The following is a 16,153-nucleotide window of genomic DNA, read 5'->3' as shown; positions in this document are numbered from 1 at the left end:
ATTCCAGTACACAAGGCTCCCATAGTCATGAATACCCAGCCCCCTCTCAGTTTTCCCAGCCAGACTCCAGGCTGTCCTGTTGGCTGGTTGCTTGGCGCATGGACTCCAGGTGGTACAGCTTTACATATATCCAAAATGGTGCCCACCCTCTCTCAGCTACTTATGGGATGCTGTTTTGAGTGGTCAGGAAGAAAGAAACATGCCGCCTTTTTTCCCTCTCATTTGGCAGGTATGCTGTCCCCCACAGGTCTCCAAGCCCGACTCATGCCAGGCTCTTCCCACAGCTTTATTGCCAGAGTCTTGGGCTGCTGCAGTTTGGTCTCACCTCACTCTCCAAAGCTGGTGCTGAGGCTCTTGGCTGCTGGGTCCTGAGTTGTGTGCATCCACACCCTCCAAGTAGATCCCCAGTGTCCTTCTAATTTGTATGGAATTTCCTCTACAGTTCTCTCCCTAACTCTGAGATTGCACTCTCTACCTTTTTTTGTTTTAATTATCTTCCCCTAGGCTAGAGCAGTAAGCTCCCTACCTATTCCACCATCTTATAATCCTTCTATAATGCTTATTTGATTCATTTTGTTTTATTTTGTTTTATTTGTTGTATTATATCATGTATTTAAATTTATGCCATGTATTTATGTATAACCCATTTATAATATATATGTATGGCCAAACAGTCTCTTGGTTGCTTTTGAATTATGTAAAAATGATGTTGTGCTGAGACTTTTAAATTCAACGTTGTTGAATTTAACCATGTTGGTGAATATACCACTATCTTTTTTCTATTTTTAATGGACAGTTGGGTCATTTCCAAGTTTTTTTCTATCACAAAAAGTGCTGATGTTTCTAAGCTGGTACACATATACAAGAATTTCTCTAAGACACATGCCTATTGAAATTGCTGAGTCCTGGACATGTAAATGTTGAAATTCATAAAATAATGACAGTTTTCCAAAGTTATTAAACCAATTTATATTTCTGTTAACACATTATACGATTTTAATTGATTTATATTTCCAAAAATAAATTAATTTTCAAACTTATTAACTTTTGCCAATCTTATATACATGATATTTTATAGTCTTATCCTGCATTGCCCTGCATTGCCTCAACTACCTGTGTGGTTTAACATCTTTTCATGTTTTGTGAACTCTTTCCCAGGCCACAGCAAAGAGCTAGATCCGAAGAGGAGCAGCTGGGATTTGAACCACGCCCATATGAGATGCTGACACTGCAGGCTTTACCCACTAAGCCACAGTGCCAGCCCCTTAGTTATTTTCTATAGACTGATTTAAGTGGCTAGTTCCTCTAACAAGGTATTAGAAAATAATAGAGACAGTGGTCTTACTAGATCCCAACTTTAAGGAGATTGACCACAGTGGTTTTTTTTTTTAATTTTTATTTAATGAATATAAATTTCCAAAGTACAGCTTATGGATTATAATGGCTTTCCCCCCCGCCATGACTTCCCTCCCACCTGCAATCCTCCCCTCTCCCGACCCCTCTCCCCTTCCATTCACATCAAGATTCATTTTCAATTATCTTTATATACAGAAGATCAATTTAGCATATATTAAGTAAAGCTTTCAACAGTTTGCACCCACACAGAAACACCAAGTATAAAATACTGTGTTTTACCAGGAAATGAAGTGCTTACTTGAGAACCATCATAAATAATACTGTTTTTTTCCTTGGAGATATTAGTATTGGTCAATTATATTAATGAATTTCCAATAGGAACTGACAATAATTCCTTGAATAAATCCAAATTGATCACAATATGTTACTTAATGTGATACTGGATTCTTTTTGCTGATATTTTAATTTCTACATCAGTATTCACAGATGTGTATATAGGCACTATATTTTAAAAATTGCCTTTTCTTTTTGAGAGGAAAGAGACAGATGGAGAGAGAGAGAGAGAGATTTGAGAGACAGGCAGAGAGGGCTCCCATCAGCTGATTCACTCCTCGAATGGTTGCAATGGCTGGGACTGGGTCATGCCACAGATGGGAGTTGGAAACTCAGTTTAGGTCTCCCATGAGGATGACAGGTACCCAACTACTTGAGTTATCAGTTGCTATCTCCCAGGGTCTATTTTAGCAAAAAGCTGGATTGGAAGTGGAATTGGGACATGGACTTAGGTACTTTGATAGGACATTTGGGTATTTTAAACAATATCTTTACCACTGTGTAATATCTTTATTGGATTTAGGTACCAATGTTATACTTGCTTCAAGAAAAGAAGTTGACAGTTTTCCTTATATTTTTGTATACTATGGACCAATTTATGTAGTTGTGAGATCATTATGGTCTCTTAAAGTGTTTTGCTTCATATGTTCATAATCTAGTTCTTTGAAAAACATCTTCTGTAACAAAATGAAAGAAAACTTTTCTCCCTTTCAGCTATGGTTATTGGCTGAGAAATAGACAATTTAGAAGACAAACTTCTTTAAAGACAAGAAGGAAGCAAATGTAAATTAATTACCCAGGAAGAACAAAAGTTATTAAGTCAAAAACCAAAAGGCCTTTCCCATGCAAAAGATGAGAACCATTAATTTTAAAAACTTCCTTGAGCGTTCAGACCTGTTCTCGGTATTTTCTCTACAAAGGCTAGAATTTCACTTTTTTAGGGTCACTAAATCTCTGTTTCATCCCATCTAGGCTTCCTTTTCCTTTATCCTCTCTTTCATATAATTGCTACTTACCTGTCTCCCATTGGTGTAGGCTTCAGAGTGGGTTCCCCAGGATTTAGATGTTTACTTCACTACTACATATAATTTCAAGTTTGTAATGCCTTTTCTTTGCTAGTTAGCTTATATGGCTTTTTGGTCATTTTATTTGATTTTCAGATTTTTTAAAAAATTTAGATGACTTGTATTCCTATAGTACCTGAACTCTTATGTTTTTGTTGTTGTTTAGATTTATTTATTTTATTTGAAAGGCAGAGTTAGAGATAAAGGGAGAGAAAGAGAGAGAGAATCTTCTATCTGCTGGTTCACTCCTCAAATGGCTGCAACGGCCCGAGCTGGGCTGATGTGAAGCCAGGAGCCAGGATCTTCTGGGTCTCCCATGTGGGTACAAGGGCCCAAAGCACTTGGGCCATTTTCCACTGCTTTCCTAGGTGCATTAGCAGGGAACTGGATGGGAAGTAGGGCAGTTAGGAATTGAAATGATGTCCATGTGGGATGTGGGTGTTAGAGGCAGAGGCTTAACCCACTATGCCATAGCGACTGGACTCTTGTTATTACCTTTCTTAAAAGACAGTCTTGTTAATATAATTTACATACAGTAAATTCACCTTTTTAGTGTACAGTTCCGAGTTGGCAAACATTTCAGTCATGCAACTTCTGTCACAATCATGACATAGATTACTTCAGTTGTGCCAGAATGTATCCTCTTGCTCTTTTGTAAGAATTGCCTGCAATCCACTCCTGGCCCTAATTTATTTTCTTTTCCTAATCTTCCCCTTTCCAATTTGTAACATAAATGGAATGATATGCAGTATAGCCTCTTAAGTCTGGCCTTTTAAAATGTAGTATATTGCATTTGAGGTTCTTACATACTGTTCTGTATGTCAGAGATAATGGCAGAAAACTTTATAGAAGTAAAGAAATATTTTACTTCACAAATATAAAAATCTCAAAGTGTCCCAAGTACTATAAAAAATCTATACACATGGTATTTGAACCCCTTAAAAAGAGGGGTCGTGGCACTGTGGCATAATTGGTTAAACCTCCACCTACAGTGCCAGTATCACATATGGGTGCCAGTTCATGTCCTGGCTGCTCCACTTCCAATCCAACACCCTGTTAATGGCCTGGAAAATCATTGGAAAATTGCCCAAATGCTTGGGCCCCTGCACCCATGGGAGAGACCCAGAAAAAGCTTCTGGCTCCTGGCTTCAGATTAGCTCAGTTCCATTCATTGTGGTCCCTTGTAGAGTGAAACAGTGGATGGAGGACCTCTCTCTCTCTCTCTCTCAACCTCTCTCTCTCTCTCTCTGTCTCTCTCTAACTCTGCCTCTCAAATAAATAAATATATAAATCTTTTAAGAAAAGAAAGAAAAAAATTCATCTAGCAACCTTTCTGAATTCTTATAAATTCCAACAATTTATAGAGTTTATGGAATTAAAAAAAAGATAAAAGGGAAATCATGATGCAGGTGAAGAAAGAAGACACATTTCATACAAGGGAAGGAAAGTGAGGATTTTGGTGGACTGGGGGCTGGCTTACTGGCATTTGCGATGCCAGCATCCCATACTGGAGTTCAAATCCCAACTGCTCTGCTCCTGATCCAGCTTCCTGCTAATGAATCTAGAAAGGCAGCAGAAGGTGGCCAAAGTTCTTAGGCTTCTGAAATCCAGATAGGAGACCCAGATGGAGTTTCTGGCTCCTGGTTTTGGCCTGGTCTAGACCTTGCTGTTGCAGCCTCCTTGGGAGAGAACCAGTAGGTGGGATATCTCTCTCTTTCTCTTTGTGTCTCTCCCTGCTCCCCCCCCCCCCCATTACTTTCCTTTCAAATAACATCTTAAAAAAACAAAGAATTACAGTAGATTCTGAATCAGAATCAGAAGAAAAGGGACTAACATCTTAATCCAATTAAGAGCTACCAATTCAGAACTCTCAGTGAAAATACCTTTCAGAAATGAAGGCAAATTAATATATTTTTAGAAAATACATGTTGATTTAATTGCTTGCCAACAGATTGTCCTACAAATACAAGCTATGGCAAAATTTTCAGGAAGAGGTAATATGATGTCAGATAGAAACTCAGAGCTATACAAAGAAACAACCTTCAGGAAGGGTTAAGATGAAGGGAAGCATAAATAGCCCCTTTTCATTTTTAATTGCTCTAAAAGATAAATGACTAAAGCAAAGAGAGTATCAACATTTTAGATTTATAGCTTATGTAAAAGAAAATATATGATGATAATAGAAAAAAATGGAAAGGTGGAATTGGAAATGTACTGTTGTAAGGTTCTTATGTAAGTGCAGCTGTATTTTACTAGTTGAGAGTACACAGTAATACACTGAAGGTACATATTGAGCTTTTTAAAAAAGGGGATTATTTTTTGAAAGAGCAACACAGAGAGAGGGAGAGACAGAGATCTTCTGTCCATTGGTTCTCTCCTGAAATGTTCCCAACACTCAGGTCTCATCCAGGGAGAAGCTAGGAGCCAGGAACTCCATCTGGGTCTCCCACAGAGGTGGAAGGGTTCCAAGTTCTTGGGCTATCTTCCACTGCCTTCCCAGGTGTATTAGCAGGGAGCAGGATCAGAAGCAGAGCAGCCAACACTCAAACTAGCACTCTGATACAGCATGCAGGCGTTGCAAGCGGCAGCTTGATTCTGTGCCATAACAGCAGTCCAAGCTCTATGAAATTTTAAAAATAGCTATAAATAATGGGAATATAAAAATACAGTAATGAGAAAATATTAATCCAAATGGAAGCAGAAAACAAAAAGGAAGGAGCAGATGGAACAAATTGAAGACAATTAGATAAGTGCTATATTTTAATCCAGCCATATAACCATACTAAATATAAAACATATGGACTTGCCCACTAAAAGAAATTATCATGTTAGATAAAGGAGTAAGACACAATTATATAATTTCCATTAGAAATCTATTTTAAATATGTACACCGGTTAAACAGAATGGAAAGTATCATTTTGTGTCAGTTTTGAAAGTTCTAGTTTCTTCATACCCTTGTCAGCACTTACTATTGCCTATTTTTCGTTTTAGCTTTTCTGGTGGATATTTAGGAATATTTTATTGTATTTTCCATTGTATTTCTCTGATCATTAATGAAGCTTGAGCACCAATTCCTATTTTTATTAGCCATTAAATATCTTTTTATGAATGTCTGTTAAAAACTTAGTTTTTTGTTTGTTTAGTGCACCTTTCCAATGGTGTTCTCTTTATCTGAAGGGTTTTTAGTTATTCATATGTGATAGATATTATGTGGTACCTCCTGTTGTTGCTGACTTTTACTCATAGTGGCTTTGTTAGGTGGTTAGTGATTTTTTTATTGTATGCTCATTATTTGTTTTCAATCTGTGGGAGACCTGTTGGTCTAATTTTTTTAAAGTTTCCTTTGGAGAGGCTCTTATTTTGCTTTGGCTTGTATCTAGGGAATACTGCTGGTCTAGGATCCCTTCAGTTTCCCCTTGAGTGTTGTGGTTCAGCAAAGGTTCAAGTTGTTCTATGCTTTTCACCATGTTGCTGGCCCAAGAGTTGCTTAGATTTGTGAGCTAGAGCTGCTCTTACTCTCTGCCCTCGGGGGCAGCTTCGAACACCCAGATTCCTGGTTTCAGTCTCCAGCCACAGCTCTTAGATTTTATTTGTAATTTTATTTTTGGAATAAATGTTAAACAAAACGCTACAATAAAAAACTTTTCACATTAATTACAAACATAAAATGACTTAAACATCTGAATATTTAAAGGACTAAAGATAATTGGGTAAAAGGAACATTGATGTTGTTTTCTCAGTCTCAGATTAAAATACATTTTAATTATATATTCATTATAAACTTGTCATGTAGTATTAGAGCAAGAAATAATCACAGAAATCATTTTCTTTCCATACTTAAAAGTTTTCAGCTGAGGTTCAGAGAAACTGAATAATTTCAGCGTGTTAAGTTTATTAATGGCCAGAACTAAAATAGAGGTCTTCAGATATAGTGCTATATTTTTCCTATTAAACAGCAGTGCTTCTTTAGTTGTTAAAATATAAAATGCTTATTTTCTATTCAATATTCTTTTTTTTCCTTTAAAAATGTTTTTTATTTAAAAAAAAACATTTATTTTAGAGGAAGAGAAAGAGAGGGAGAGAGAGAGAAAGACAGAGATCTCATATATGCTGGTTCACTCCTCAGATGGCCACAACAACTGGGTCTATACCAAACCAAAACCAGGAACCAGGACCTCAAGTCACATCTCCCACACAGCTGGGCAATTCAAGCCCTTGAGTCCTCATCTGCTTCCACCATGGGTGCAGCATGAATGGGACTTTAAATTGGGAGCAGAGCTCAGACTTGAACCTAGGGACTCCAATATGGAATACAGGTTTCTTAAGCAGCATCCTAACCATGGTACCAAATGCCCTTCCCTAATTTATTTTTCTTATAAATGGTTTTTCCCCCAAATTTTATGTGAGCCTTATGGTGTTACAGAGAATTAAAATTTCCAAGTTTAGTTTTACCTTGAATTCTGATTATGGAAACTATAAGCAGCCATTCTTTGTGTAATAAAAAATACATATAAAACAATTTACTATTGAACTAATAGGGCACATTTTCTTTTAAAACAGACTTAAAAAGGAATTAGAACTTTATAAGGAAGATGACTTGGAAAGTGTTTATGAAGCTCTCCAAACAGAAATAGAATTTTTGGAGTTGGTAAGCTATCATTGACTGTTTAACTTCTATTAAGCATTATTTTGCCTACTGATAAGAATGGTTTTGTTGATGTACATATTCTTATATTGGTATTTTGCTCCTCTGCAGAAAAAACAAAAATGTAACTGAAAAAAAAAACCTTAGGTCAAAATATAATTCCATGAAGTGTTTTTAGTTCCTGATAATTAATGTTCTACATAAAGCAAGTTACAATCATAAAGAATATGTACAGTTTCAAACTAAGTTGAAAAAAAATCAAATCTGACCTCACATTTCCTTGACTGAAGCTACTATTAGAGGATTAATGCACTAAAGGAGTTTAACTACCATAATGCTTAAAAGCTTTTTGTTTTTGATAGGCATAAATTATACTTTTATTATATTTGATCTTAAAAACTTTGTCAGTGGAGATTTATATTTTTTACATATGGTTTTTTTAAAAAGATTTATTTATTTATTAGAAAGACAGTTACAGAGAGGCAGAAGCAGAGAGAGGGAGAGGGAGAGGGAGAGAGAGAGAGAGAGAGAGAGAGGTCTTCCATCCGCTGATTCACTCTCCAAATGGCTGCAGTGCTGCTGCTGGAGTGATCCAAAGCCAGGAGCCAAGAGCTTTTTCTGGGACTCCCACGTGAGTGCAGGGGCCCAGGGACTTAGACCATCCTCTGCTGCTTTCCCAGGAGTATCAGCAGGGAGCTGGGTTGGAAGTGGAGCAGCCAGGACTTGAATCGATGGCCATGTGGGATGGTGGCATTGTAGGCAGTGGCTTTACCTGCTATGCCACAGTGCCAGTCCTAGTGCAGATTTCTATGATGTCAAAAACTTTGGATTCAATTATTGAACACTTATTTTCACATTGTGTTGGAGACTTTATTTGCTTCCGACTATTTGGTTATTGATAAAATGAACATAGTGTTTGCCATGCTCTGTGTTAACAGAGGACATACATAGCTTTCAAGTATGATAAAATATAATTTTAATTTGATATTCTAAATTTTGCTTCGTGTTTATTTCCTGTAAACATTTTCTTGTTCAAATATGTTCAAATAGGTTATGTTTGGATTTGTATTGTCTATGAAAACTTTTGAAACTATAATTCATTTGAGTTTAGGTGTGGGCATTGTGGCACAGTAGGTTAAACCATCTCTTGCTATGCCTGCATACCATATCAAAGTGCTGGTTCAAGTCTCAGTTACTCCGCTTCCAATCTGGCATGCTGCTAATGCATCCTAGGAGGCAGCAGGTGATGGCTCAAATGCTTGGGCCCCTACCAAGGCAGAAGACTCAGATGGAGTTCCTGGCTCCTGGCTTCAGCCTGACCCAGCCCTGACTTACAAGCATCTGGGGAGTGAAATAGCTGATGTAAGATCTCGCCCTTTGTCTCCCTCCTTTTCTCTCCCTCCTTTCTTCTCCCTCCCTTTCTCTACCTTTCTGGCACTCTGCCTTTCAAATAGATGAAAATAAACAAATATTTAGAAAAAAAGAGATGTTTAGAGTTATTGTGCTGTATTTAGGTAAATTTTATATAATTCCTATATTAGAATTTAGTTTTCCTTATAAATAATTATTTTTTTTCAGACATTGACACAGAAAGGTCTTCAGGAAGATGAATAACTTAGAGAATCAGTCACCTGAATTTGGATGAAAGCATTATAGAATCAAATCTTGTAATAGATACATGGTTGGCACCCATTATAAAGGATTCTTGGGAAAAACTTGAGTTCTAGAATGCTCAAAGTTGTTAATATATAGAATTAATTTACTAGTTTATTAAAATAATTTTTGTCTTGTTCCTCACCAGAACTTTATGGGTTCTTGTATATGATTTTGTTTCTAAAGGAAGATAAAGGAGAAATAGATTTTGTGTTCCCAGGCTTATTGGATTTCCCTGACCCTGAAGCTTATCTGTGTTTTCTCATCTGTAGTTTTCATTCTTTGTTGTAGCTTACCTTGGGTCTAGTTGAACATACGTAGGAAAAAACACTCAGATTATTGACCTAATTTTGTTGGAGCTGTTTCCACCAGCAGTGGTGCTTAGTTTCATTCTAATCCTTCATTAAACATAAAATATGTGTTGATAAGTTCCTCTGAGGCTCTTCATCTGCAAAAGCCAGTTTTCTCCATTTTCTGTGGCGTCTGTAAGGTCTAAGGCAGCTGCAGCTGTTTTCTAGCACTCTTTGCCTGTTGCTTTTCTTCCTAGTGCCAGTGTTGGTTAAAATAAAATAAATTATCCGCTTGCAGAAGTACATCATCTCCAGGGCCAGCGCTGTGGTTCACTTGGTTAATCCTCTGCCTGCGGCGCCAGCATCCCATGTGGGCACTGGTTTCTAGTCCTGGTTGCTCCTCTTCCAATCCAGGTCTCTGCTGTGGCCCAGGAGGGCAGCAGAGGATGGCCCAAGTGCTTGGGCCCTGCATCTGCATGGGAAACCAGGAGGAAGCACCTGGTTCCTGGCTTCGGATTGGCGCAGCGCCAGCTGTAGTGGCCATTTGGGGAGTAAACCAACGGAAGGAAGACCTTTCTCTGTCTCTCTCTCTCACTGTCTATAACTCTACCTGTCATATAAATAAATAAAAATAAAAAATAATAAAAACTAATAAATAAATAAATAAATAAATAACTTTAAAAAAAAAGATAATCTCCTTATGGCTACCAGAACTGATCATTGCTTGTGGCCTGAACATTGTGACTCAAAACAGGGGACTCATGATTGGATCCAACATGATAGTACCACCAAATTTTTAATGTCCCTTGTCTTTCTGCTGGTACCACTCCTGACTAGGCAGAAAAGTATATTTTCACCAGTGTTTAAAAGTGTGTTGAAACTATTAAAAAAGACCTTAGGCTTTGCTATTGTGGCGTAGTGGGTAAAGCTGCTGCCTGTGATGCCAGCATCCTATATGGGTGCCCATTTGTGTTCAGGCCGGTCTGCTTCTCATCCAGTTCCCTGCTAATGTGTCTGAGAAAGCAGCAGAGAATGGTCTGAGTGATTAGCCACATGGGAGACCTGGAAGAAGCCTGGCTTCTGGCTTTGGTTTAGCTGGGCCCAGCCCCAGCCGTTGCAGACATTTGGGGAGTTACCCAGCAAAGAGACAATATCTCTTTGTCTCTTTCCTTCCCCCATAAGTCTGCATTTCAAATAAATAAATAAATATTTTAATAACCTTAAATTGGAATAGGTGGGATGGGGGAAAAACTTACTTGGGAAGAACATTTTAAAGTACTGAGTGCTAATGTTAGAAACGTGTTCTCTTTTGTAGTTGGAGTTGAACTAATTTACTGTCAAATATGACATTTTTACAAATGTCTTGTATCTACTGACATTAAGATAAAGTGCTTAGGTCTAATTTCACAGCAATTCTTACTTTGACACACTTTTGTGTATATGTTCTATACGCTTACTTTTAAAAAAATTAGCTAACTTAAAACACTGTCCTTTGAGATGTGCAGAAAACTAATTTCTGATTAAATCATTTCAGAGCTGATTTCTATTTTTATTTTTAAATATTTAAATTAATAATAAATTATTTTTGCTTAAGAAAAAAAAATTAATGGTTCCAGGGAATTACAACCTATTTTATATGCAAGGGGTGGGAAATTGTTACTGCGATTCATCACAACTTCAGTTGTCTTATTTTAGTCCATTTGCCAACCCACATTCTAATTTTTGTAAATATCTACTACTATGTGTATATCATATTGTTAATATGCAGCATGGGTTTTCACTTACCAATAATTTTTGTTCATTATTATAACTAAAATATTGATATGAACTAGAGATCTGCCACCTATTTATATAGCTAGCACACAATGGCATATATGCAGAATACATATTCAGAATACTATATTATTGATACACTGTTCTTTCACATGTCTGTTATATAAAAATCTAGGTTAAATATTCAATACTAGAATAAGACTTCATGTGAATTAAATTTGAGAAAAGACTGAGCTCAATATTTTAATAAATACTTGAAATGCATCCTTTAATATTTAAACTAATTTTATATATGCAAATGAATAATGATTTTAGCACCAGGTGACAGAATAATACAAAGCACTGCCCATGTGACGTCAATCAAAATAACTGGAACTTTTTGAATCAATGTAATCAAAAGAACAAGTTCTCTGAAGCAAAGAAAATACAACGATCAATAGAAATCAGTGCACAAAGCTAAACTGCGCCATCAATATAAAATAGCAGCAGTGGAGTAGGTCTGTTTTTAGTTTTTTAAAGAATTAGTAAGTCATAAAACTCTTGTGTAGGAAAATTAACTGAAATTATCTGAGTAAAAATATGGCTCAGGCTGAATTTAATTACGCTGGAAGCGAGACTTTGTGTAGAAAGGCAGTTTTCAAATGAATGCCCATTCATTAAGTAAATTCATAAAATTTGCCATATACTTAGTTATAACCAAAGTGCAAACTAACCCAAAGTAACACTGATACTGCTCTGAAGTTCCTGCCATGTCAAAATAGTTCTTCCACAAGCAACTTCAATTTTCAGTTCTGCATTGGGGATAATATTAGAATGTATAGATAGATAGTTGCTACATATTTTTTTCCTGCTGATTAATGGAGCTATTTGGCTAGGAAGAAAACAACAGTAAAATTACAGGATGTGGAGCATGACCACTGGGCTAGAAATTCCTTTCTTCTTTTCTTGGCCTAATTATTGAAATGGGAAGAAAAAGCAAAGCAAAGAAACAGCTTTAAGGTATGAACAATCAGGAAGATGTCTTACACTATCATTGTTTTGTCAACAGTAGTGTTTTCTCCTATTTTAAAAAATATGAGCCAAGGAGCATTTTGCCTGCCTGCTTGTTTCTTCTTGGAATTTAAAAATCATGATGAGATTGTGAAAAGTCTGGTAAGGTGGAGGTCATTGTATTATTTTGAATGGAATCTAAAAAGAACAGAATCAATTGGGATTGGTAATTTACTGTAGAGTGGGAATTGTGCTGAGAAAAATCTTTTGAGTCTCTTACCAAAAGGGCAAGCAGTCATTCAGCTGGCTAGCTGCAGATGGACAGACAGTGTACACAGGACAGGCCCAGTTCCCAGCTTTGGCTGAGGACAAAGTCCCTTTCTATTTCATACCAATCAATCATACATAATTGTGTCACACTACTGTGAATAAATCATTTATTTTCAGTCCAGAAAACAGTAGCAATACAGTGACATGATTAGAAATAAATATGAGATGATTTTAATCCTAGTTGTACCAGGGTAAGGTGTTCTGTTGTTCTAATATTTTTATAGCATAAATTTTGAAATTTAAAGTTGTTCAATTTACTAAAAATTATTTTAATATTTAAAATTGATGTATTTTAGGAAAACTTTTCTTTTTCTTTTTTGACCCCGCCCCTTCTCCCCTTAGTCATTAAAATAACCTAATACATTTACCTCTCAGAATCTAGTTCAGAACATTTTCTGTCAAGGAAATTTTTTTAGGATATGAACTAAAATGAAAAAAAAATTTTGTCATTAGCTGAAGCAAGGATTAAGTCTTGGAGTTTTTGTGGCCCTTTTATCTTAAGGCAACTTTTTTTTTTTTTAATGAAGAATGGTAAGGATGAAGTTATCTATGAAATTATTTGAGACATGAGTGAATGGTAGTTGAATTTGTGCTTTCTAAACATTATATTTTCAGGTTAAGTAGGTAATTGTCTTGGTGTGATGATTTCAAATCATTATATCAATGAAGAAGCTTTATTTTCTTATTGATTTTCATGCATTTTGACAAAAGAGTAATATTGAGACAGTATTGACTGATACATGAAGGAAATAATGTAAGAACTTTGTCCTGCTCAGTAAGGGAGAATCAAGATTCTGTTTGTTTGTTACTCATTGTTTGGAAGGTCACATTTACCAAACAGGAGGACTAATTTTGCAGGGTAGTGCTTGTTGTTCTTATTTGCTTTAATCAGAGGAAGAAAGAGAGCATGACCAAGAGAGCCACAACTGGTGGTAGTGCTCTCCTTGCTGCTGCTGGGAGGGCATCAAAGCAAGGCTGTCAGAACTGAATGCTGTTAAAACCACTCCTTCTGATACGTGACGAAGTTATCTTGTAAAAGACGGTATGAAATCAACCATACCAGAATTTGAATGGAAAAAAGAGAGTAAATAAAAATGTGGAATTAATAACAATGACTGATACAAATATCTGTTGCGAACAAGGCCCTTAGAGAGAAGATGATTTTATTTTTTTTCTTACAAGCAGAAGAGTTACACTACTCTAATAATTCTAAATTAATTATTTTTATACTTATAGTAAATTATTCTAATTAGTTGGTAAATAAAATCTTGTTAAAATAAAATCCTCTTAATCTATGTCTAATAGATGCAAATATAATTACTAATGAATATTCCTGAATGTGACTTTGTGATTACTAGAGAAAGTATTTGCAAATTCAAGTCATCATTAAGTAATGTGGTTGTTGAAGGAGTTTCTGTGGACTTTGACAAAGAAGCTCCTGATTGGAACTGGGTGACATAGGGGTAGTTAAAAGGTCAGTGCAGGGTCAACTATAAAGTCTGGTGCCAATTAAAATTTTGTGCTAAAATCTGGTACCAAGTAAAATACCAACGTTATATTTATAAAAGCAGTTTTATCCAATAACATCAAAGCTCTTTGTTGAGTCTATGGAGACCTAGCATATAGCCCAGTTTTTGCAGAAGGAACTGAGGTTTGGATTGATGATCTAATTTGTGCGAGGTCACAGAGAGCAGTGGGCCTCTATTTACAGATGATTTGTTTGGGCTTCAGTTTTATGTACCTTAAAAATACTGCTTTTGGCCAAGACACTCTGTCAAGAAAAAAAAAAATGACCTAAATGAAAGATCTCCGCAAGTGAGATCCCAGTGGAAAGAACGGGTCATCAAAGAAGGAGGTACCTTTCTCTGAAGGGAGGAGAGAACTTCCACTTTGACTATGACCTTGTCCAAATATGATCAGAGTCGGTGAACTCAAAAGGCTTCCATAGCCTTGGCAACTCATGACTGCAGCCTAGGGCGATTACTGATGCCATAAACAAGAGTGTCAGATTGTTAAGTCAACAACAGGAGTCACTGTGCACTTACTCCTCATGTAGGATCTCTGTCCTTAATGAGCTGTGCATTGTGATTTAATGCTATAACTAGTGCTCAAACAGTATTTTTCACTTTGTGTTTCTATGTGGGTGCAAACTGTTGAAATCTTTACTTAATATATGCTAAACTGATCTTCTGTATATAAGAGAAATGAAAATGAATCTTGATGTGAATGGAAGGGGAGAGGGAGCAGGAAAGGGGAGGGCTGCGGGTGGGAGGGAAGTTGTGTGGGGGAGAAGCCATTGTAATCCATAAGCTGTACTTTGGAAATTTATGTTCATTAAATAAAAGTTTTAAAAAAAAATACTGTTTTTGGGGCCTGCACTGTGGCTCACTAGGTTAATCCTCTGCCTGTGGCACCGGCATCCCATATGGGCACCAGGTTCTAGTCCCAGTTATTCCTCTTCCAGTCTAGCTCTCTGCTGTTGTCCCGGAAGACAGTGGAGGATGGCCCAAGTGCTTGGGCCCCTGCACCCACGTGGGAAACCAGGGGGAAGGAGGCACCTGGCTCCTGGCTTTGGATCGGTGTAGCTCCAGCCGTAGTGGCCATTTGGGGAGTAAACCAACGGAAGACCTTTCTCTCTGTCTCTCTCTCTCACTGTCTAACTCTGTCAAATAAATACAAAAAAATACTGCTTTTTAGAATTTTTCTATGCTAAAATCTTACACAACCGATAAGTATGAGAAGATAAATCTGAGAATTATTTAAATCACCCTTTGGTCCCCAGAAAGCATTGATTAATCAGAATCAGTGAATATAAATCTTTCATTAGCTAAGAATGTCCTTCTACACTCCTCAAGAAGAAAGGGGCAAATCAGAACAAAACAGACTCAAGTATTATTGAAAATGCATCTTCTTGGCATTTCTTGAATGTAGAACCTCATCATCGCACTTTACGTTCTACAGGTGTATTTTTCCAGTGCCATCCTGTGGTCATTCGTTTTTAAGGTGCTGGCTCAAGGGCTGGGACCTGCTTAAAATATCAAATTGTAAGAGTTATTTTCATTCTTCGGTTCTCACTAATACAGAAATATGGTCTAATAGGAACTCCCAGAAAGAGAAACATGTAGGAGAATCTCTGATTAACCTGAATCTTGCCCTCCTGTTCCGTTCTTTCTAGCTTCATTCACCTGTGCTGTCTCCCATCTGTCTCTCAGAACTCATGCCACTCATTCTTCTCCTTGCACACTCCTCTTCTGCCCCACAGGCCTACCTTCTTGCCTCCAAAATGCCTAACTTATCCTGGTCTTCAGATCGTCTCATGAGCTGTGTGCCCTCTGCCGAGGTGCTCCTCCCACTGGGTTCTCCATGGCTTGTGTCACTCAAGTGAAATGTCACCTCCTCAGGGAAGTGTTTGTTAAACAGTCTAAAGAAGTCACACAGTCCCACTATCTCACACCCTAGTTGAATTCTCTTCATGCTTCTCATGCTTCCTGACATCTTTCTTGTTTATTTTTCTTCTTTATTTGCCACCATTAAAATACAGGTTCCATGAGAGCACAAGTCTTCTTTGTATCACACACTGCTTTTCCCTCAAAGCTGGACTACTGTCTGCGATATACAAAGTGTTGGAATATGGCTTGAATTAGCTTGTGTATAGTTAAGCCATCTTAATCAAGGTGTTAAGTATAAATTATTGATTTTTTAAAGAAACTGATTAATT

General features: G+C 37.0%; 1 protein-coding gene across 1 annotated transcript in view; it reads left to right on the top strand.

Annotated features, from left to right (window-relative positions):
• CCDC172 (coiled-coil domain containing 172) overlaps window positions 1–15,820 on the top strand; it is a 70,986-nt gene extending 55,166 nt beyond the window's left edge. Inside the window, exons 7-8 of the mRNA XM_062215192.1 lie at window positions 7,315–7,402; window positions 15,611–15,820. Coding sequence (XP_062071176.1) covers window positions 7,315–7,402; window positions 15,611–15,820 — 298 coding nt within the window. The remainder of the gene's footprint in view (window positions 1–7,314; window positions 7,403–15,610) is intronic.
• Window positions 15,821–16,153: the final 333 nt, after the last annotated feature.

The sequence above is a fragment of the Lepus europaeus genome, chromosome 17, assembly GCF_033115175.1.
Source record: "Lepus europaeus isolate LE1 chromosome 17, mLepTim1.pri, whole genome shotgun sequence".
In the NCBI taxonomy this organism is placed as follows: Eukaryota; Metazoa; Chordata; class Mammalia; order Lagomorpha; family Leporidae; genus Lepus; species Lepus europaeus.
This window is presented reverse-complemented; position numbering and strand designations above follow the sequence as displayed.